The 22,840-nt window shown below is 40.7% G+C and overlaps 1 protein-coding gene across 1 annotated transcript; it reads right to left on the minus strand.

The window, feature by feature from the left end:
- Positions 1 to 372: 372 nt before the first annotated feature.
- Positions 373 to 12,086, minus strand: RNF125 (ring finger protein 125). The gene is made up of 6 exons (XM_075744177.1): positions 11,836 to 12,086; positions 7,853 to 8,006; positions 5,309 to 5,403; positions 3,870 to 3,960; positions 1,640 to 1,747; positions 373 to 590 (listed from the first exon to the last, which is right to left on the minus strand). Exons 1-6 carry the CDS (start codon positions 11,976 to 11,978, stop codon positions 498 to 500), a joined length of 684 nt encoding a protein of 227 aa, XP_075600292.1. The 5' UTR covers positions 11,979 to 12,086; the 3' UTR covers positions 373 to 497.
- Between the last annotated feature and the right edge of the window lie 10,754 nt (positions 12,087 to 22,840).

Raw genomic sequence — 22,840 nt, forward strand, 5'->3', positions numbered from 1 at the left:
TTTGTTTGTTGGGGGTTTTTTGGGTGGGTTTTTATTTTGGGGGGGGGGGGGGGGGCTGTCCAATTTGTTTGGTCCTGTAGCATCTGAAAAGCTGCTGTTTATCTTCTGCCTTCAGCATTGCGTTGTCATCATCAATGTACAAAAGACTGGCCTGCTCCTGGGATGGAGCAGCAAACTAATAGGAGAAGCTGCTGCCAATGCCAGTGTATCTGTATACAGGAGCAGCAGCGAGATCAGGACCATTGTATTTTAGGTAGACAAACTGACAATATTTCTTTTATCCTTACAAAAAAATAAAAAATTCCCCACACATTTTTTAAATGAAACTGAAATTTAATTTGAAAAAAAAAAAGAATTTAAAACCAAAACCACTTAAGAAAAAACCCAACATTTTAAGGTCCATGCAAGTTACTAACAGTCCATTAATTGCAAAAGGCTAAATTTTAATGACTGCGTTTATCTACAGAACACGTTCTTCCACTCTTTTGCAGTAGTCCTTATGCACTGTTTGGATGACTCACATGCACATATTCTAAGAATGACCCATCCAGAACTCTTTCAACAAGAACTTCTCCAACAGTGTCTATGTCCTGAAAGAAAAAAAAAAAAAAAGGATATTTTATTGACTATCAAGATAGTAATTAATGTGTTAATAGATTTAATTTTGACTGGTTGGGTTAGCAGTTAACAAAATTTCAGTAGGTTTACATCCATGTTTAAAGTTTAGTGCCTAACTTTCTACTCCTTAGTGGTAAACATTACAACATAAAGCAAGAGAAATCATTATGAAACTTGAAATAAATGAGCATGTCAAACACAGAAACAGATTAATTCAGTGATTATGCAAAACCCGACAATGCTAATGTTATTTATTAGTCCAATTTGGTGATGCATGTTGTATTACTGTGTATAGAAATAAATACTCAAGTCTTAGCTATGCTTTATGAAGCTATACATGTGTGGGCTGTCATTAAGATGCTATCATACATAGGTCTGTTTCCACCACGTGCATGAATTATAGGTTCAAATTATTAAGATGGTTATTCACCCTTGCCCTCCATTTGGACATCGTTTTCTTCCGTGCTTTTGCCCCATTAAAAAAAAAGTTTTATATCTCTGAGATTTTGTCTGAATGAGTATCAAACATTAACACAGGAAAGCACTAACTGATACTCTTAAGAAATTCCAACAGCGTGCTAACGCTTGTGCTGCATTTTCTATTTTACAGCCCACTCAGCAAACAGCTGCAGCACCTTTCAGAAGTGCAACTGTGTCATCTTAGGTTCTTAACAGAATAAAAATGGGTTGTTGAAACAACTTTCATTGAAAGTACGTAGGTTTTCATTTGAGGCTCTCCAAGTCATTTATAAACAACATTCAGATGTATAATACCTGTGAAGATAGGAGGTAACAGTACCTTTCCCCTGTCCCACCCTTAGAGAGCAACAGAACTGAGGACAGAATCCATAAGCTGGCACCTCTGAGTACCAGGCTATGCTGTTTCTGTACACATCTGCCACACTTCATGACTTGGTGGTGCAGTGATCTGTTCTTTTCATGAGTTCTTGATTGTAAAAGATGTGGAAGAAGATACACCTAAAGAAATCAAGCCCAGTAGTTTGAAAATACCATTACTCACTACGTAGTCTTCATAATGGAGTGTATGTCTGAGTTGAAGATGCCTTATAAAATTTCTGCTGAAATAGCTTGGATCTCTCCCAGGTGTTAAACAGCAAATTGGACAACACTATAAATAAATGGAAGGAAGTATTCAATTTTCATATTGGAGATCTTACAGAAGAAATATTATCAGTGTCTAAAAAACCAGAAATGTGAAATAAGTGGATCTGTCATAGCCAAAAGGCATTCTCTGAGCAAGAGGAATACTGCCAGGCACAGTGCGCTGTCTGATCAACTGTCGGTTATGCTAATTCCTGCTGCGTAATTCATGTCTGCAGATATCCCAAGGACTGTTAACCTGTATAGATCTGATGGTTAACATATTCCCCCCTACAAAAGAACAGTCATACAAAAGCATTTGTTTTATTCAAAACAAAATTTGTTTATCATCCAAACAATTCATGTATCCATTTGTTTATCATTCAAATAATAAACTAATAACAAATAATCCATTTATCATCCAAGCCACTGTTTTGATGATAAAGTGCTACAAGAAACATACAGGATTTCTCTGGTCATCAATAACAAATTAATTCATCTGTGTGCTTACGACAGAAGCGCCTAAAACACTTCATCAAAAGAAAAGCTGAATTGCTTCCTGTGGGTTCTCTGTAATACAGAGGCGGCAGTTGTTGCAACACTTATTTCTTCAAGCAATATCATGAGAACACTGTGCATATGCTAAAAAGATGATTATCATGGAATACACCATGTGTGAATATACTGTGGGAATATACCATTTGTATACTAAAACCAGCTTTATGACATGTTATGGTAATGAACTTTATGATACAACACACCAAAAATCCGATGCCTTTTTAGAACTAAAAGTCCGATTTGTTTATTCTAAGTTTGAAAGAAAAAAGTTGAAATAGCTATGCCGAATCACTTTTTCAGGTACTCCTGAAATGCTGAAACAGTTACTCCAAAGGTATTTCAGAATTCAAGGGAAGGGTCAGTGTGTCAGTAGCACACAACGAAGTGCACCTCAGCACGTTCCCTCTCTTTGCTTTCTATTAATGATGAGGTGTCTACAGTTTATAAACCAACTAAAGTAGTTATGAAACCAGTATGACTTCAAAGATCACATTTTCATTATCTTGCTTGTAATTTTTACATTATTTGTAGCCAAACATAGTTCTGAATATTGTTTTTTTCCATTAGGTTTCAAAGAAATGTGCAACAGAGGCTGTATAATGCATATTACTCACAAATCTCTCAGGATCAGCTTGTATACGCAACTCTGAATTGAGCAAAGGATTTTATATTTTTCTAAGTTTTAAGGCTTAATTCTGCTTTACAGCTACACAATACAGCTATTTATGAATTTGCCCTGAGTGAAAAAATAAGAGCTTATAGACTGACAAGTGTGATAAAAATTATTGACAATTCTTTCAGCTGACCCAAACAAATAGATTCTAATCTGAAAAATACAAATTTTGGCAAAATCTTACACATCAAAGCATTAGCTCAGGTAAAGGTAAACACCATATACGCTCATGAGTGAATGCTTCCTTTAACTTACTTGGAGCTCTGGCTCCAAGATTACTTACTAATATGATCATGGTTAAAGTGGTAAAAACTAGTGGAAGGGAATGGAGTGGGTTTCGCCCATCCCACCTGCTGCGGGAAACGAGAATGTTGGTTGATTTGTCTACAAGTCCTTCAGTCTGTAACCTCTCTAAAACACCTCTTCTGCGAGACGTGAGAACTGGAGTCTAAAATGCCTCAGCAAATAACGATCAGGGAAGTAAATTATGCTCATCAAGACCTGACTCTACAGCCTATGGACCTCAGTCCTACAAACAGGGTCACAGTAAGACTTGGCAGCCTCCGTGGGCCTGACTTTAGGTCAGTAGAAATAGCACATGCAGGATTTAAAAGCAGGGAAGTTGCTGAACGTAATAATGCTCGTTCTCCAGTATCAGTTCTAAGACTCCTACACCATTTTCAGTGCTCCTACCAGCGCTCACAATGATAGGAATGCTAACATTTTAAATATTATATGCATGCACGCTTGTCTGTGGGAGAGGGGGAGAAAGAATGACCATAGGTAAGTTTTTCCTCCCCGGTCAGAACCATTTAAACAACATAATTTATCTTTGTCTGTTTTCTCCTATCACTAATGCTTGCTAGAATTAATCAGTTTAACATGCGAATTCAGTAAAATATATACTTATGCACATTACCACTGCTCTCCTTTCCGATCTGTGGTAAGTGAAACAGTGGTCCATTAGCTCATCCTCATCTACTTCACACTGGCAATAAGGACAGGAATATCTGGGAATAAGAGGTAGTGTATTGTTACTGGCTGCAGAGACAACTGATACATTCTTAGTACTACAAGCAGTAAAAGAAGTATTTGTATTTCTTCGGCCAGGTATCATTAGAAGCTTCTTTGCCGCAGCTAAAATGCAGCATGGGTGCATGACGTGTACCTGGGTGTGATGTATGCTACGCTGGCAAAAGGTCAGCTTTGCTAATGGACGCTGCGAACACTGCACAGAACTGTGCCAGCATGTCAGGATATCGATCCAGAAAAGCACTCTGAACATAACCATGACCTTAGAGAAGAATGGATGAAAATACTGAACACTACAGCTACAGATATCATTTAATTGCTGTGATACACTTGGAGCATGCGTGACCAAACTGCCAATTCTCAGGAGCCCTCATTAAGTAGCAACACTTTCTCGCAGAGGATTCCTACTTATTTTTCAGTAGAAAGCATGGTCCTATTGCATGGTGGGAACACTGTTTTCAGATTAGTGCAGTTTTCAAGTATGCGTGGATAAATGTTCCAAGTTTTTCTGAGAAGGAGATAGGTCTTCTGTGCAAGCAACCTGAATAACGTGTCATTTAGGAATTTAGGTAGCAAAGAGCACAGGGACTTTAAATTACATATATCAAAAAAGCATTTTATAATGATATGAAAATTGTTCCTATTCCTTAATGGACAAAACTAAAGGCCATTGAACTTCAAGACCTCAGTCATTCTAGAATTGCTACACACCTAACTGATTGCTCTAACAGGTCCTGCCCTGAAAGGGAATGAAAGGGACAAAGAATTTGAACTTTTGACATAGGACACACATATATTCTGTAAATATATATATTGTCTATATACACAATGAGTATATAAATAAGAAAAGCTGTCACTCTTCTTAATACAAAACTATTTCTGAAGAACCAATTATTAGATGAGAGCCCACTAAATTTAGATTATTATTAGTCTTATGCATTCTGGAAATAACCAATGTTTTCAAGGAGTCTTATTTGAAAGTAAACATAATTCTTCCCCAAGAAAAATAGCAAAAAATGCTGATTTGTCAAAATACTGTTGTTTCTAGAAAACAGGTCACATGGAGCTAAATTCTATCAAAATCATACTAAGTGCAAGTGAAATGGATTATTTTGTAGTCATATACATAAAAAATAGCATGCATTTCAAGTTTTTTGAGTATTATTATTTTAAAATATTAGTAAAGGATTCATGTTCAATTCTATAAAACAGAAACAAGTTCCAATTTAAAAAAAATAAATCTCAGAGTTCTTCTATCAGTTTGACTTTACTATGTTGAGATAAACCTAAAAGCACTTTTGCAATGTCATCATCACTAAGGTTTACCTTGTTACAGCATCTCCAAGCTCCTGTACAGGTCCATAATTTTCTATGTATTTTTCACAAGTTCTTAAATGAGCTCTCATTTCACTCAGACATACCTAAGCAATGAGAAGCAGCAGCTTGTTATGTTTTATACCATGACACATCACGCTAATATATCACTCTGAATATTTTCTAGTTCAAAGCCTTCCTACAACATCGTGGCTATACCTAGGGAAGAATACGTATCTCCTACTGCTGGCTCGGTTCCTCAAGCATTTTGTTACTGGTTCAGTATTGCTCTAATATATTTTATAATAATAACATTCATCTTATCAGAGTAAAATGAATTAAAGTGAATAATTATTGGTTTGTGGTGATTTTATCTGTCCGTTATGTTGGCCCTTAGTATTTTGGAATGTAATTTGGGAGGCAAAAGGGAAACATTTCTAGTTTGGGGAGCAGGACTCTCCCAGTTCACATCTTGCTCTGTTTTTAATGGTGAAAATCTAGACCAATTCTGTTAAAAAAAAATAAAAAAATTCCAAGTTGAGGGCCCAATTCTGATGTCAGTGAAATCATCAGCGAAACTCTTTTAGAGATGCATTAAAGACAAAATTTGGAGTTTATATTGGTGCTGCTACTGGCTGTCCTATTTCCTTCAACTCAGAACCTCCATATAACAAATCTGATGAAGCACAATCGTGAAGTATTTTCTATGACAAGAAAGAATATGAAATGATATGAAGTTGCCACGTTGAGATATTAAAGTATTATTTGCACAGAAACAGTGCAGAGACATTAATATTACTTATAAGTTATTCTATATTCTTAACCTTTAAACACTGATGACTGGTTCTGGTGAATCTTGGTGAAGAAATTGAATATAACCCAGTGCCAGCTGTCTGGGCCATGGCTCCACTACAAATGATCATCCTGACTGCAGATTCCACAGAATGAAACATGCTCATGCCACTGTGATTTAATTGCAATTTCCACTCCCCGAGTGGAAACTGCAAATGAAATTAGGTTTATACTAACAGTAATCCATGCATTGGCGTGACTGAGGCACCACAGGAGCATTTGCCAAGGGTAGTCTGCCAAATATCAGAAACAACATACAAAGGTATCTTGATGCTATAACGCATTAAATGCACTCTCCTTTTCAGCATACCTTAGTGACCTTACATATGGTTGTACTCAAGAAATACAGCCAACACTTTCTGTGGCTGTAAGAAAGATTTTAAGCCCCTGCAGATATCCATAATCATGTCACTTATGCTCTGCCACTCAACAGCAAAAAACAGTACGTAAACTCTACTAAGTATTGAGAAGCCTAGCTAAGCCATACGTAGCTCAGCACTGCTTAACATACCTGTTACAATCGGGTTCCTTCTGCAAAACTTGATTTTAAAAAAAATATTGACATTAAATCCAATATTTAGCTATTGTTAATATCAAGGTGTTGCAGTCCATGCGTTTCATTGTTAGTTTTAAGCAAATCTTTCCCAGACAGAAAATCCATGGCAAAAAGGTAAAGAACCAATAGCATTAACAACAAATAAACATTTTTGCTGCTTTTCTTATGTTCTCCGTAATTCCCTACAACCCTGCAAATAGCAGTCTTTCTGAAGTTCACACATTTACTTGCTGCTTTACATTTTATGGCATTTTCACACTGCTGCTGCTGCTAGACAAGAAAAATTTAAGGGTATTGTTTTGCAGTAAGCAAGACAGGAGAAATTATAAAAGCCAGAAAAAAAAATAAGAGGGAGACACATTTAAGCTATACAGTTGCCTCCCACAAAACACACATAAATATATGAGGAGTGTTCATTATACCGAAAGAGGCACAGAGTAAATATTCACAAACATGGCAGAAAATACTTGTTTTATATGAGTTTTCAAGTAAATGTATATTAATTCAATCTTGGTTAACTGGTTTTCCTATTGATACATGCCCTGTCCTCCACCACAAAGTCCTGTTAACCTTTTGCTCTGCATCTTGTTTTGATGAAATGTGATTAACATGTTCCAGTTCAAACAGTAGCATTTAAAACTTCTTTTGCATGTAAGTGATATTTCAAAGGCTTTATTTAGATTTAAGGGAAAAAGCTCAGTTTAGGTAGCTTCACCGGGGGGCGGGGGGTGTGTGTTTTTTAAAAAACTAAAATTCACAAAATTTTATATCTTTGTCCTGTATTTTAACAGATGCAATTGTGGCCAGGATTTTTATAATTAAGCAATCATTATATATATTTATATATATATATATATATATATAAAGATTTGTCCTTTCTCCAGCCAAAGCCAATGTAGGAAGTCAAGAAGATTCAGGTCCCATAGGACCATTAGGCTTAAGCTTAAGATTTGCAATCGCACTGGCAAAGGGGTTTAGAGCTCTTTTAGATATGGAACTTAATAAATCACAAAAATTTATTATTCCATCATCATGCTGGTGGAGTTTCTCTGTTCAGACATGCCCTTAAAAAGGGATCTTAATAGTGTTAGTTCTTGTGCATGGACACATCTCTGGAATTATTTAGTAAAGCGTTCAAGGCTGCAAACCTGTGTTTCGCATTCTGTGCAATTTTGGTATGTGCTTTCCATCTTCTTGGCAATATCAGTGGCTGGAATTCCTTCAGAAGGAAGATAAGCGCGGCAGTAAGGGCACGTCCACGCATTACTCTTCAAACTTGCAGAAATACAGGAATGACAGAATCTATACATAGAAACAAAAACAAATGTGATAATCCCCCCAAAACATGCTTCAAATGAGGCACAGTATATCAAAATCAAAATTTTGCACCACATGACATCCCCAGCGTAACATTGGAAGATATTTGTTCTTCTTAGGATACATTGTTAAGATTGGGGGTATTGTTCCTGCAGCTCTGCATGAAGCAGAGCACTGACGACAGACAAGCTGAGCATCCTGGTAGCACTGGAATGTGACTCATTGTAGAGCAGAAGCGAGGAACCCGTCCCCTGAGGGCCGGGTAAAGCCTGCAGTCCATGATTTCAAAGCTTGCCATCACAGCAACGATTATTTCTTTCTTTTTTTTTTTTTTTAGTGTTACTGCTGGAAAACATCACAAATACACATACTGATAGCTTACTGTAAATCTTCCTGAGCCCATAAACAGAAGAATACTCCATGCCACTCCTACGATGGCCAAGAATCTAGTTTGTTAAGATGAGGAAAATTTTCCAGGTTGTTAAGATAAGGGAATTTCTCCAATACGTGATGAAGTCAGGAGTTGGAGAATACGGTTTTAGGCAGCAGTTGCAGGGGAAGTGCTAGGCTGGGGTGTGATAAGCGGTTCGTTGATCTAGCCATCGCAGGGTTTGGACTGGATAAAAGCAGACCTACCTCTGGGAGTGTCCAAGCCACTTCACTTCTCTGGTTTTAGTAATAAAAGCAGACTGGATTAGTGGGCACTGCAGCTGCTTCCGCAAGCTTTTTGTCAGTTACAGATAAGCTTTGGTGAATCTGCCCGTAGAGATTTAAGACATGACTGTCCTTCACTGTCTGAGCACCACTGCAAAGCCCCAGTGCTAATGGGACAGGAGACGGCCTTTCTTTGCAGTAGATTATGGCTCCCCATCACGTCGAGATAAGGATCTGAAGGGTCTCAGGTGGAGTGACAGCCTGGGGCTGCAAGGATGGACAAAAGAAAGGATGCACACTGACTGACTGACAAGCCCCTCTGGCTTTGGAGGAGCTAGAAGGAGCTGTTGTGGCAGCCTGCAACCCGCAGTGAGCACATTGCTCAGCGTGGGTGAGTGTGCAGGCAGCAGATACGTAAGGGCAAGGAGGTGGTAAAAGTCCTTGCACCTCTACGACAAATTGGCACTTGTGCCCCTCTACTAAGCCTCACAGCCCTGCAGCAGAAGCGGCAGGAGGAAACTTATGTCTGCAACCCCAGCTGCAAGAATGCAAAATTTCACTTAAATAAACTGCTGACTCTGCACTGAAAGGAGCAGGAACATCTTCTGTTTTGCCAGTTCTGCTTGAAGATGTAAATGCAGTAGCTTCCAGAAGAGAGGCACCTAAACCCATAAATCACTGCAGTCATGATCAGCAGATCACTCAAACCAGCAAGTACTGGCGGTCTTGCTCTGCCAATTTAGGATGTTGCCACTTGCACCTTCCTGTGCTGCCCCTCTGAAGGTTACTCACCTCTCCTGTTTCCTCTCCCAACCCTCCAGCCCATCAGAAGGTACCTCTCAGATACTTCTACTCAGTCGGGCATTTTAGTGCTAACCCACCCGCTTTCCCCGTTGCTGAAAGGCTAACCTTTGCACCAGAGCGGCTAAGTCAGGAGTCCACATTGCCCCCACCAGCTCCGCGATGTAGATAGGAACTCCAGCAGAGGAGTGGAGTTGGAAGCTGAGGCAAAACCTTTTTAAGCCACTGTAAAGCAACTTGCCAAGCTTGCCAGTGCGCTCCGCCACAGCATTTCTAACGCACCTAACAGCCCGCGATCGATCTATAGGAGGATTTCAGATGTAATCTCTTCTTTGGAAGACTTCTTCAATATAGCTCCACTGAGCCATGTAAAATACAAAGGAAGCCTAAGTCAGACAGAAGGTGGTATTTTGCAGCTGCTTCACAGAAGTATAAATGATTACACAAAGTGCAAAGAGAGTACAGCGAGACCCAGCACGCTCCCTGGCCAAGGATAAACTCCGAATTGTTACACACGGTTTGCCCTCGGGCAGGTTTTAGCTTAGATTATTCCTGTACTTTAGACAAGGTTGAAAAGGTTTCTTTGTTTCCCTGACAAACAGAAGAGTCTTCTATAAATAACCCCGTACAAGGTTCACGCGTGTTGTCTGAGAGCTTTTCCCTTTTAATGTCACACAATATAAAATCAGATTACCCTTTGCCAGTTTGTTCCCCCTCCCTCTAAAACTGTCACTAGCAGAGAAAAAAAAAAAGGTAATGTAAAGGATACAAGGATTGGCAAGGAACACTTACACCCTGCATTATGCACAAATAGTCTGTTGTTATTAAGTCAGTGATTTGTTCTGTTGACTATAAAAACAATTTGAAAGAATTTCAGGTTCAACAACAAAAAACTCTCCACCCTTAACCCAATTTATCACTCTGCTTTATTTGTTCAGTCTGTACCTAAGCAGGTAGAAAAAATAAACAAAACTTAAAACACAGCAGGTAGATGAAATAAAACCTAAGCATCTCAGGATATTGACCCTGAACATTGCTAAAGCCTTACTTTTCCCCTCTTCTCTTTAACCCTCCAAACAATTGCCTCAAGTCTCTAGAGGCTGCATAACACTTCTCACATCCAACAAAAGCTAATACCTTAGTTCTTGAAGATACTGAGGATGCTGTAAGACAGTTGCACTTTTTGACATACATATATACACGTGTATGTCTCAGCTCAGGAGCACATCATTTTCCATGATCTGTGACCTGGAATAAATAATGAAAACAAGCCTTCCCAGGTGAACAGCAGAAAAGGTGCAGCTGCTTAGCTGGATCTCTGTTGAGAAGGAACTCTGCAAAGTTGCCTATAGTTTCTGAGGCCAACAAGGGGTCCTGGAAACTAAGAAGGGGCTCAGAAACATGCTAGGAAGCCCTGTCATAAATTCTTTTATTTATTTTTTTAATATATTTTCCAAAATTATTCCTAAACACCAGCTTAAGCTGTACTTCTGACTGCTATTATCCCTAGAAGGATGCCTGTGCCAGGTGCCACATTTGTAAGGGGAGTTGCTAGCAGACGGTCCATGTTTGTTCTTGCATTTTACACCTGCGTACATTGCTCTGTGCTGATTCGAGACACGATCTTTATGCTATGCTTGCATCTGGACAAGACTGAGATTAGGGGTGATACTCCAATTATGGCTCGCATTAAATTTGTGTTGAAGACAACCATTAGAAATACTCACTTGGAATCTGAACCAGAAGAACACGTTCACTCTAGAATAGCTGGGTTAACGCTTTTTTTTTTTTTTTTTTTTTTTTTTTTAAGTGGTCCAGAATAACTGGCCTTATCCTAAAGCAACTATCCCAAAACTGATTTTCTGGCATATCCTACCCTTAACCAGATTTACCTAGGATGAATGTAGACATATTTCTAGGTATTTAACAGGAAAAAAAAAAAAAAAAAAAGAAGAGCACAGATGTCACAACTTTTTTGTACAGACAGCAGAGAAACAGACACAACTCACTTGAGGCAACTGAGTCGTAAACGGGCTGACGCCAGAGCTGCTTTACCTGTGCCCACCGCCTGCTGCCTTACCCTTGCCTATATGTAAATTACTGATGAAAATTGATTACTCTGCGTTCAGTCAGTTCAAAGCCAGCTTTCTCCCTCGCCTTTTCCCTCAGGCCGGGCGAACCCCGGGTGTCCGCACCCCAAACCCCTCCCATTGCCGCACCCGGCACCCCGACCTCCCGCCTGCCTCCGCCGGCAGGAGACATCCCGGGGGGCCGGGCAGCGGAAAGCCCCTTCACCCGGGCTACCGGCGGCTCCGGCGGTTCGGCCGCGGGGCTCCAGCCGCCGGCCCCGGGCACTTACACATGTCCGCAGGGCGTCCGGACGGGGCGGTGCAGCACCTCCAGGCAGACGGCGCACTCGAAGGAGGGGGCGGGCGGCTGCCCCGGGCCCGGCTGCTCCACCGCCGCCGTCCGGCCCGCACCACTGCCCAACGCCGAGCCCATAGCTCCGCCGAGCCGCGCCGAGCCACGCCGAGCCGAGCCGCGCCCCCGGCACCCGCGGGAAGCCCTCGCCGGACGCCGACCGACGCCGCCCCGGCACGGCGAGGTAACCCCGCGGCGCCCCCGCCCGGCACGGCCCGCCTCGCCTCGCCTCACCGGCGGGGAGGTGATCCCGGACAGTCGTCAGTCTCACCCGTGCTGGGAAAGCGGCGGAGGGACACACCCCCCCCCCCCCCCCCCCAAACAGAATTTTATTTCCCTGAGTGCAGGGGTGCTGTGGATGGGGAAGGGATTGAGGTCTTGAAGTATCCGGGCGGTAGGCGTGACCTTGGAATTTTTAAAGCCTAAAAAGCGTCAAAATCAATTAAACCCAGTATATTTGTTGTGACTCCCTGCAATGCATACTTACAAAGTACTGACATATGTAAGAGAAGTGAGAAAGCTGGCAGTGATGCTGTTTTAACTACTAAGGCGTGTAACTGTTGAGCACAGACGCAACTGACAAGGCACTTACCTACTGCTGCCTACCGCTACTCTTACCTTGAAGCTGATAATTCAGTGATCACTTTTAAAAATAAATTTTCATTAGCACTGGAGATGGCATTCACTCTGGTGTAGACAGCAATGGCCCACATTCCCTGTGCTGGCACGATGGACCATCAGTTACCACTGCCAAAGAACAAAAGGAAAGAAGCGATGGCTAAAAATTTTAACAATGACAGTAGGTATCTGGGAAAAATTTCTTTTTGCTCTCTCTATTTGTAAAGGTTATGAAGGACCTTGATTCTCTGTTTCACCTGTTTTCAGCCTCTTACTTCTTCACCCGGTAGTCTGATGATAGCTGTGATGGGGGTGTCTGTGGCAAATAACAACGTGGGGCAATGGAAGACAAGAGGCGCGTCCTCGTCTTGGACACAAACGTAGGTTAATTTTAGTGGAGGTTAAGGTGCCCAAGGACTGCTGAGCTGTGGAAACAAAGCTGTGATTTTTCTTAACATGTCCTCTCACGTCATGCATCCCCGTGCATGGAGCTTCTCTACCTGCGGTGGAAATGACTGCTGGAGGAATGTGAAAGAGCCAAGGGAGAATCCAGCAAGGAGTTGAACGTGTACAAACATCACACAGTGGCCTTAATGCAGCTGTCAAAGCAACCTGCCAAAGCAACTGTTGGGTTATTTTTTGCCTGTGAGGAATAAAAATAAAAGCAGGTTCCTTCTAGGTGCCCCCAGACATGTGAACACCTGAAGAACAAAGGTAGTATTCCCACTTATTTCTACAAGTACTGGAAACTTTACATTTAGTAATGCACATAAATGAATTGGGAACTGTCTAGGTTTTTCTCATTTCGCTAAAAGTTGTATCTGCTCTACTAGGTACAGTTGGAATAGGTTTTAGTATGTTTTGGGCAGTGTATTTTTTATTATGACAGATTATTACTTTTTTCTTTAATTTTGAGGAAATTTTAATATAGAATCAGAAAAACTAATATCTGGACATATCTCAATATATGTATATATTTTCCAGTATCCAATGTATTTTCTGTGACTTAATATTTTTACAGAAGCAAAGTCAATTACAACCCACTTTTGAGTAAGAAATAAAAAGGGAAGTGCAGTAGATTTGGCAACCTCCAAGATGAAAGCATCAGCAAGTTCTCTATCTTCCAGTTTGCATCTGGCCTTCAGTAAAACTAGTAATCACCTGTCACAGTGATTTTCTTGGAAATTTCCATCACAGATTTGGTTTTGGAGGAAGATATCGCCATTTTCTGGGCCCATACTCTGCAGTGATAATTATCTCATATAAACAGCTTTTACAGTCATCTTATTAACTTGCCAAATCAAATATGTCATGACAACAGAAGGATGGCAATATTTCCCGTGCTTATTATTTACTCATATGCTACTCCACTGATGAATAATAAAAGCAGATCTAAGAAGAATTATATCTCATCTTAGGTAAAAACCACAACAATCAGGACAGCAATACGTATTGTTATAGAAACCGCAACAAAGTGTGTTCCAGCGTATGTGAAATCTCGTCAGTCAGAACCAAGTCAACAAATTTCCTCTGTCAGTTACTGGTTTTCTTCAGTATCAAATAAATCACGAGGAAAATAGTAATACCATGCTACTGGCTGAACTTTAATTTTGTCTATTGCTGTGTAACGTTTGGTGTCACTTGGTTAAGATTTAGATCTCAGTCATGCCCAAATTTAATTTCTTTGCATATCACTGCATTAATAATATAATGTCATAAAATGTCATTAAGATAATTAAGCGTGAAGGTTATTACAGAAAATCAATCAGGGACTGAAAATGTAGTTTTTTTCTGGTAAATCACATACTCATTTAAAAGCTTAAGTATATGAATAATGCATGGAAAACATTAAATCATGAGGGATAAAAGTAAAATGCTTTTTAAAAAAAAAACATAAAACCCCCAAATAAGCCCTTAAGTGCCTGTCAATAATAAGTGAAAATAAAAACGTCATTGTCATTGTTGATGTATGGAGAATGGAAGTCGCATGAAGACAGTGGCAAAACTGCATTAGAAATTTTAGGAATTACCGACGATAATTTTCCAGTACCGAGTAGGTGGCACACACAGAGACCTGACAGTGGTGGGAAGGGCTGGAATGATCACAAGGCTGGAAGCTTGTGGTAGCGTGAAGATCAGCGCTCACAACCAATTACATCAAATAAGGGCAGATAGAGTACAGACTCAGCCAAGATCTGTTTCGTGTGCATGCGTTTATGGCTGAGTAGGCATTTACAGATGTGTATGTATTTACTTAGATGCACACATACAGATAAATTGTCTACATCTGCCTGATTAGTTTCCTTGGAGGGAAAAAAAAAAGTTAAGAAACAAGAAAATCTGAGAACGTATTAGAGGAGAAACCTAACAATATTAATGAAAATCAGGCTGTGTATCAGAAGACTTCATTACATGGTAAGTGTTCCACAATATTCTAAATACTAAAATGAACAATTTTATCAAAACCCCTTTCTGGAGAAGGAAGGAAAGACAGTAGTTAAAGTAGATAGCAATCACAAATATGTCAATAAAAATTATCAAATGAAGCCAAAGAAAATTCAAGCCTGGTAAAACTAGGAACAATAAAAGGAAATCCTAAGTATAAACAAAAGAAGGTAAAACAGCAGCGAAGACTCAGTCGTAGATTGATAGGAGAGTGCTAATGGTGCAAAGAAGTGTTCGGCAGTTAGCTACAGTATTTGGTAAGGACCGAAAGGATGTCTTTATATCCGATCAGGGTATTGGATAATTTGCCAGCTTATAATGACAATGTAAGTATTAAACCACATTAATTAGGCATAAATATTCTAATACGAAGGCAGAGAGAACTTTCACCCAATAATCCTAGAAGACTTGGCTGAGGAGTTTTCTGTCTTGCTGTTAATGATTGTTAATAATTCTGAGCAAACAATGGAAGTCCTCCAATGCTGGACTCAAACGACATGGTTGACCTCATCAGTTATAAAATGTAAAAGATGAAGTTCAGTCAATAAAAGTATATGGATGCTCACTAACATGGTTTTAGAAATAGGACTCGGCAAGCTGAACTCAGTTTGTACTCTGATGGATTTACAAATATAATTGGTTTTTGTAACTCTGCTGATGTAATACACTTCTGTAGGGTATTTAGCTTAGTCTTTCATGGCCTTCAAACTAAAATAAATTAGCATTATATAATATGAATAAGATACTCAGGAAATAAGAAATGCTGTATGACAGATCTTACAAAGTAGCATCAAAAACATACACACTTGACTTTAGGTAATATTTTTATGACTAATCTGGAAACAAACACAAAACCACCAAGCAACTGTATTTGCAGATGGCAAAAGCACAGATGAAGTGATAAACAACGATGGCGATGGACGTCGCACAGTGTGATCTGGATTCCAGGATAAATTGGGCCCATTCAAAGAAAGTGAATCCTAAAAAAACTGAGTGCAATCTCATATATCTAGGGGAAAAAAATGTGTACTGTACTTCTGGAAGAGTAACTAGTGGCTGAACACAATCAAGCAGCAGGGTGGAGAAGCAGCGTGCGCTTCCCTGGTAGCACTGCTATCAGTGAAGGCAGATGACTTCTGATGGGATTAAGAACAGTAAAAGTTGACAATGAGGATATTTATTGCATTAGATTCACTGCTCTTAAGTGCAGAACAAGTGAAGAAACCTCTGCTTAGTGTGACTCATAAATTATTCTTTTCTTAATCAAGAGAGAGAATTAAACAATTCAGCTTACACAGATTCACAGTTTGGTAGGGGTTGGAAGGGACCTCTGCAGATCATCTGGTCCAACCCCCCTGCTAGAGCAGGATCACCTAGAGCAGGTTGCACAGGATCATGTCCAGGCAGGTTTTGAATATCTCCAGAGCAGGAGACTCCACAACCTCTCTGGGCAGCCTGTGCCAGTGCTCGGTCACCCTCACAGTGAAGTTTTTCCTCATATTAGGATGGAACTTTCTGTGTTCCAGTTTGTGCCCATTGCCCCTTGTCCTGTCACTGGGCATCACTGAGAAGAGTCTGGCTCCTTCCTTTTGACACCTGCCCTTTAGATATTTATAAGCGTTGATGAGATCCCTTCTCAGCCTTCTCTTCTCCAGGCTGAACAGTCCCAGCTCTCTCAGCCTTTCCTCATACGAGAGATGCTGCAGTCCCCTCATCATCTTTGTAGCCCTTTGTAGCTTAGCTGTTGTTTGTCTGGGTGCTGCGCACTTTTTACTCAGTTGTGAAAGAAATAGTTGCAGTACACCACTGTTCAAGTAGGGCAAAGCTGGGCATTTGTTGATTGACATCAGACCAGTTTTAGTACTCAGGTATAAAATTTCAGTATTTGTCAGTTCTTTATTTTCTATTTTTGAGGGCTTTGAGCATTGTTAAACTAAGTATTCTGGAGAGTCACAAAAATTTAAAGCTCTGGAGTGACAGCGATGCTCATTCATGAGGTTTTAGACTGATTTCCCAAAGAGGTTAAACAATATTGTCATCTTCTCTATGTATATATAAATCTGTCTGGCGGTACCTGCACTTGCTAGAGCCTCTGCCCAATGACAGATCTGCTGTCAAGACTTGAACCTTCTCCCCTACCTCACCCAGAAATGGTCCTGGACCCACCAGTGAACACCGAGCTGCCATGGCTGCTCCAAATGTCCGTGCAGAGCATCCCCAGCCCCCTCTGCCGAGGCACCCCCGGGGGCTCCGGGACCAGGCGTCCTCACCCGGCACTCCCCACGGGGAGGGTGTCTTCGGGCTGGTTGTTGGGGCAGACCCAAGGAAAGAGAGAAAAATATCGTATGAGAAGGCTCTGGCAGGCAATCACTCGAAGAGGCTGAGCTTGGCCTGCTTGCTGGTTTTATTAGCTCTGCTGGCAACAGCAACAGCTACAGAAGCCATGATATTTACACAATGCAGTCTCCGTTGAAGGGATACGAGCATAACCTTGAGAGAGAAGAGCTGGGAACATCATAACATGATAAAACACAAAACAGTTTTCCCTCTCGGGCCCTTAACGTGGCTTCACCGTCCTTTCAGTCAAGGCATAGCATACTTCAGATAACCTGTGCCCACAGATAATCTGCACAAAAGTGCATTAAGGAGATGGGGATAATCGAAGGGGATGAGACATGGAGCGATGGTTCCCGAGCAGAAGCTCTGGGATACATTTCCCCTGGTGTAACCTCAGCGTGCATGTAATGAAGACTGCTGCTGAACAGCATTTTCCCACCCACGCATAACCCACGGTTTTACGATTGAAAATACATATTGAAGCACAACAACGGATGTTTGTTGACTGGCCTAAAAAGAGCACACTGAGCTGCCTTTCCTCCTTCTTCCCCTGTCCTAATTAAAAATGCTAAGATTGTAGAGGATTTCCTTGCATGAGTTTCCTGTCATTTATGCAAGTCAAGAAGAGGCAAGTATTTCCCACTCCCCAAAGGGAGACCCTAGAACATGCACGTGTGTCAGGCAGCGGTGCTGTAGCCTTGAAATGTGAATTTCAATTTAAGTGAGCTTCCTTCCATGATGACCCTTCATCTATTTACCTAATTTTAATTAAACTATTACATGAGAAAGTAATCTCTGACAATGATATTATTTGTTATAGCTTCCTAAAATATTAATGCTTTAACCTTTGTTAGAGTGAGTAATCAAATTAAGTAATTGGGTAAGGTCAACTGAAGTAGACACATGCTGCCTGGTGACAGCATACGTTGCCATGAAACTGGTTTTATAAAATCATGGTGTAATCTCTAACTTCTGCTTGTACCTTGAGGAACTATAGAGTTCCCCCAGGGAAAACCCTTGTGAAATCAGCTAAAAAGATAAGCCATATAAGCACAGATGGTTTTAATTGTTTGCAGTTTAAAAGAAGGTTTAAAATGTTTTTGATAATTTATGAAATTACTTTGCTTCCATGCTTCCTTCATGGAAAAGCAACAATAAGGAAAACCAGTGCCTGAAATTTATTTGTTGTTATTGACATATAGGAAAATAATCTATTTAAAGCCAAATAACTTTATAAACTTCCTTTGGTATTTTGATTTCCCTCAGTTCCTCATATCTGCCTCCAGCTCTGATCCTCTCTGTAGCCGTGGCTTCCACACAGATTCCCTGACCGCCCCACTGCAGCCCCAGGGACCTTCCCTCCTGCCTATCCTTCACTTGCCCTCAGACTCTTCAGCTGAGATTTGGGTCCAATGCTTTTTCCTTGCAGTACCGCCCTTCCAGGTCCAGCTCTGTACACCGGTGCGGTCTTCTTTCCCCAGTGTTTCTTTGTAAGCTAGTAATCCACGTTTGCTGCTTTAGCCTCCCGGGTTTTTCTCATGCTTTTTCATGTAGTATTGCCTGACCAGCAGCACTCACTGCTTTCCTGGTCAATTTGAAGTAAAAATTATTCATACCAAGTCAAACTATTTTCTTTTCTTTTTTGCTTCCTGTGTGAGAATGCATGCTTGAGTGAACATTCCATTTTCTGTGTACCTACACTGCATTTTCCCCTGAAAAATCTTCCCCTGGCAAGGGACTGGCAAGGGACCGGCAAGCCCGAGGCAGCGGCTAGCTGAGGGATCCAGACAGCTGGCTCTACCAGGCTGGGCTTTTGGAAAGTGAACTAGAGAGAAGAGAGGCCCCAGGGGTAGCACGAGCAGGAGGGAAAGTGAGCTATGGCAAAGCCTTTAAATTATTTAAAAAGGGTGTAGCCACACAGACTGCACTCAGATTAGAGGCACTACACCTCTTTGCCAGTCTCAGCTCAGGAGTATATGATGACTGTGATGAAGTATAGTAGGTGTAGATCTAACAGGTAATTTCTGTTCCTCAAGAAATGACCTCATTAATTTTTTTCACCTCAAACTGAAACAAAAGTTGAAATTTTGAAATCTCCTACCAACTGGCATTTGGGGAGAAAAACAACTTTGCTTGAGTTCAGCTGGAATGTTTAATTTTAATAAAGCTTCTGTTTTGACTTGACAATGTCTTGCTTTCGGTGTGTAATTTATGCTGCAATGTGAAATACCTTCCTGAATTAAATGGCATTACTAAACATAAAAATTCAAGCAGGTTGTTTGGAAGTGGTTGGAAAGTCTGGACTTTACTGTGCCATGGCTGGTACAGGACACAAGACGTGGAAGAAAAAGAGATTATTCTACAGTCATGGCTTTCCAATTTGGGAGCCAGCACTGTCAGACTCAATCTAACACACTCCTTTTCCTTCCTTCATTTCCCTTCTTTCCCAAACAGCAAAAATATAATTATCCATTTGGTTCTGGTTCCTATCAGGGAGGATGTTTCTCTCTCGTGTTGGCGTTGTGCTGTCTGGAAGCTGCTGAAAGGGAGCACTCTGACTCCGTGTCCTCTTTGCCTCCCATCTCTTCCCAAGCTGAGGACTATGTCCCTACAAATATAGAGGAAAAAGCACGTCTTGTGCACTAAATTCAGTGACTCCTGGTATAATTCAGATCAGAATTAATTCCTTTATGCTTGTGACAAATTCCAGCAAGCTTGAGATGGCCTTTCTATGGTTACTTAGTTGTTTCTAATCATTAGAATACCTTCTGCAGGGAAAATCTGCACTGTTCATTCAAAGATTTAATTCCTTTAAATTATGAAGAAAAGTATATTTAGCCTTTTTGCTTTGTTTGGTCTCTTAAAGGTGGTAAAAGAAACCTGTTTGTGGAAAGACAGAGGCAATTCTAATCATACAAAAGACAGGAAATCTCAGATTGATTTTATCCCCTGGAGTAATATCTAGTGAACAATGGAAAACTCTGATGTTATCATCCCAAGGCATTTTATTATTATAGTATGACTTTGCACTACTTAGCACTTTATTTACGTAACTAAAAACCTAGGAAAACGACTCTTTGTGAGATCAGAAAACACTGATTGCTAAGTGAGAATCTACTGTTTGGCTCCTTTTCATCTTCTCCTTCTGTCCCCAAGAGTAATTACTTCAATAAGTTGAAAAGCAGAAGAGAAAAACCAGTTGAATACAACAATAATGTGCCACCATTCCCTTTTAAGAAAAAAAGATGAGAAAAATTTAGTATTAAGATATCGTTGCAAGTTTCTCTGCATTAAGCACGTTGCCATTCGACTCAAAATATTAAAATGCAACTGAATAGCAAAAAGTTGTAAAGTCAGTATCTCAGATCTTTTAACAACACAGCTTGCACAGGTAATGTGAAAATTTGTAGCTTCTCTGTGGACAGGAGTACCAAAAATCCATATGCTAGAAATATTGCATCTGGTCTCCAACTCAACTAGATTAAAAGGAACTCGAGGATGTGATAGTGTCTCAATCCCACCCTGCTGCCGTCCGTGCCAGCAGGCAGCAGCACCGCCGGCAGTGGCCGTGGTGGCCCGGGGTGGCCGGAGGGCATCAGTCCAGTGGGCAACTGTGGCTTTCACAGGCAACAGGCCTGCCTCGGCATTGGCCCCAGCTCCCGCCCCAGCGGGTGGCCGAGTGTGCTCATAAATCACCTTGCAATGACTTACAGGAACGTCGGTTTTCATACACGGCATGGTACAGACTAATTCACTGTAATTTTTTTGCAAACCAATCTAAAAAGGTAGCTTTGGGTCAGGATTTATTTAGTCTTTTGCTATATTGCATGGTATAAAAAAAGAGAACTTTATTTTAGACAGAAAATACTGTTTATTTTCATGGCATAGCAAGGAAAAGCCTTTTTTCTCTGATTTCAGAGGATTTTCATGTGAACTTATCTCAGGTGAACAGATGTACTATGTTCATGACTACATCATGAAAAGTTCTGAAATCACAAATCCACTTGAAAATGCATTTTCACAACCCCAGATGTCTCCACATTTATGTTCTTTAATTATTGCCCCAATTAATTATTTTTTTCTTTAGATTGCTGAAATTTAACATAATTGACAGCTAAGCTCAGAGAAAACAGAGTGGAATCTAAGGAATGAAACTGGTTTTATTTCATACTTTCATGCATTTGTCTACACTTCTGTGTACGTGTACTGTAACCACAGCTTGCTTCGCATCCATATGGCACAAACTTACTGGCTTTTGACTGCCTACAAGTCTGAGCTGTGTACTACCCACATACTAAGCCATGTACTCCAGTATATATGTTGATACAGGGCCAAGTTACGTGTAGGGCTTTTGCATGTGACTAAGAGCCACAGGTACACTCAAGAGTGCAAAAATGAAACTGATTTGTGGAAATTAGTTCAAATGGTGCCTACACATTAAGAATCAGTTCGTTAGTCAGTCCTGTGTTAATTTAATGACTTGATGTCATCAAGTGGGGGCTACACACCCAGGAATTCCTCTGACAAAAGGTCCCCCAGAACCTGGAGGATTGTCCAACTACAGTTTAAGAAAACTTATAGCAAGGATGAGTGATTTAAGGTAGAAGTCTCTGAGATCACTACGAAAAAAGAAGTGTGTGAGAGAGTGTGTGTAGGTGTGTGTGAGAGAGAGAGAGAGAGAGAGAAAGAGAGCGAGCAAGCTTCACTTTCAGGACAGGTATAATTCTTTGAGAAGAATTATACCTGTCCTGAAGTTTTGTGGTGAGTGGAGCTAAGGTCGCCCGTGCTGAGTTTGGACCCGCTTGCTTTCCTTCCTTTCTTCTTTTCTTCTACTTCTCTCTCTTTTTTATGTGCAGACCCCATATTTATATGAAAAACTTGCATTGATTCTTATGGAGTCTTTTTAGATTTATATCTGTTAACAAATAGAGGCTCTTAACTTAAAAGCCTTGGGGAAGTACATCAAAGAACAAAAGATTGCCATTAATCCTGGGTGGAGTCAGGGGCACGGTAGATGGCTGCTTCTATGGGGAACAAAAGATAGGTTCTAGAGAACTGTTACCTTGGAAATCCCACCCATGGCAGGATGATCAAGAGCTACCAGCTCTTCCTAGCTCTCTCGAGGTACCGGGAGCTGTTCACCGGAGGAGCTGTATTACCATGCCTGAAGGAGAACAGCATGACCATGCATTCCCATCCCATGCCCATCAAAGGCATCGGGATCCCCGAGTTGGCAAGGAGAGCATCCTGTTGACTCAGAAGCCCTGAAGATTGACCACCTACTACCATCTACTCTTCTTTATGACTCAGCCGTAGGCATGGCAGGGCAAACCTGACTGTTTCACCCTTGTAGCTGCAGATTTGACCTTCTGCTTCAGCCACCATGGGCTTGGTACATTACTTGAGGCCCTGGCACCATTCTTACTGCCTTATTGTGCAAAATCTTCCTTCAGAAGTGTTTTTTTCCTTGTCTTTTGGGAAAATGTGTGTTGATTCAGCACAGGATGAGTTGTTCTTTCTCCTGTTCATGTGTGTTGCTTCTT

The sequence above is a fragment of the Balearica regulorum genome, chromosome 2 (assembly GCF_011004875.1).
Source record: "Balearica regulorum gibbericeps isolate bBalReg1 chromosome 2, bBalReg1.pri, whole genome shotgun sequence".
Classification (NCBI taxonomy): Eukaryota; Metazoa; Chordata; class Aves; order Gruiformes; family Gruidae; genus Balearica; species Balearica regulorum.

Excerpts from the sequence above, each read along its gene's own strand:
- RNF125 (XM_075744177.1), bottom strand. The coding sequence starts at position 11,978 with ATGGGCTCGGCGTTGGGCAGTGGTGCGGGCCGGACGGCGGCGGTGGAG. Across the intron at positions 3,961-5,308 it reads CTTGGAGATGCTGTAACAAG|ATATTCCTGTCCTTATTGCC; the intron begins GTAAACCTTAGT and ends TCTTATTCCCAG. Across the intron at positions 1,748-3,869 it reads GATCGGAAAGGAGAGCAGTG|TGTTGTCCAATTTGCTGTTT; the intron begins GTAATGTGCATA and ends ATTTATTTATAG.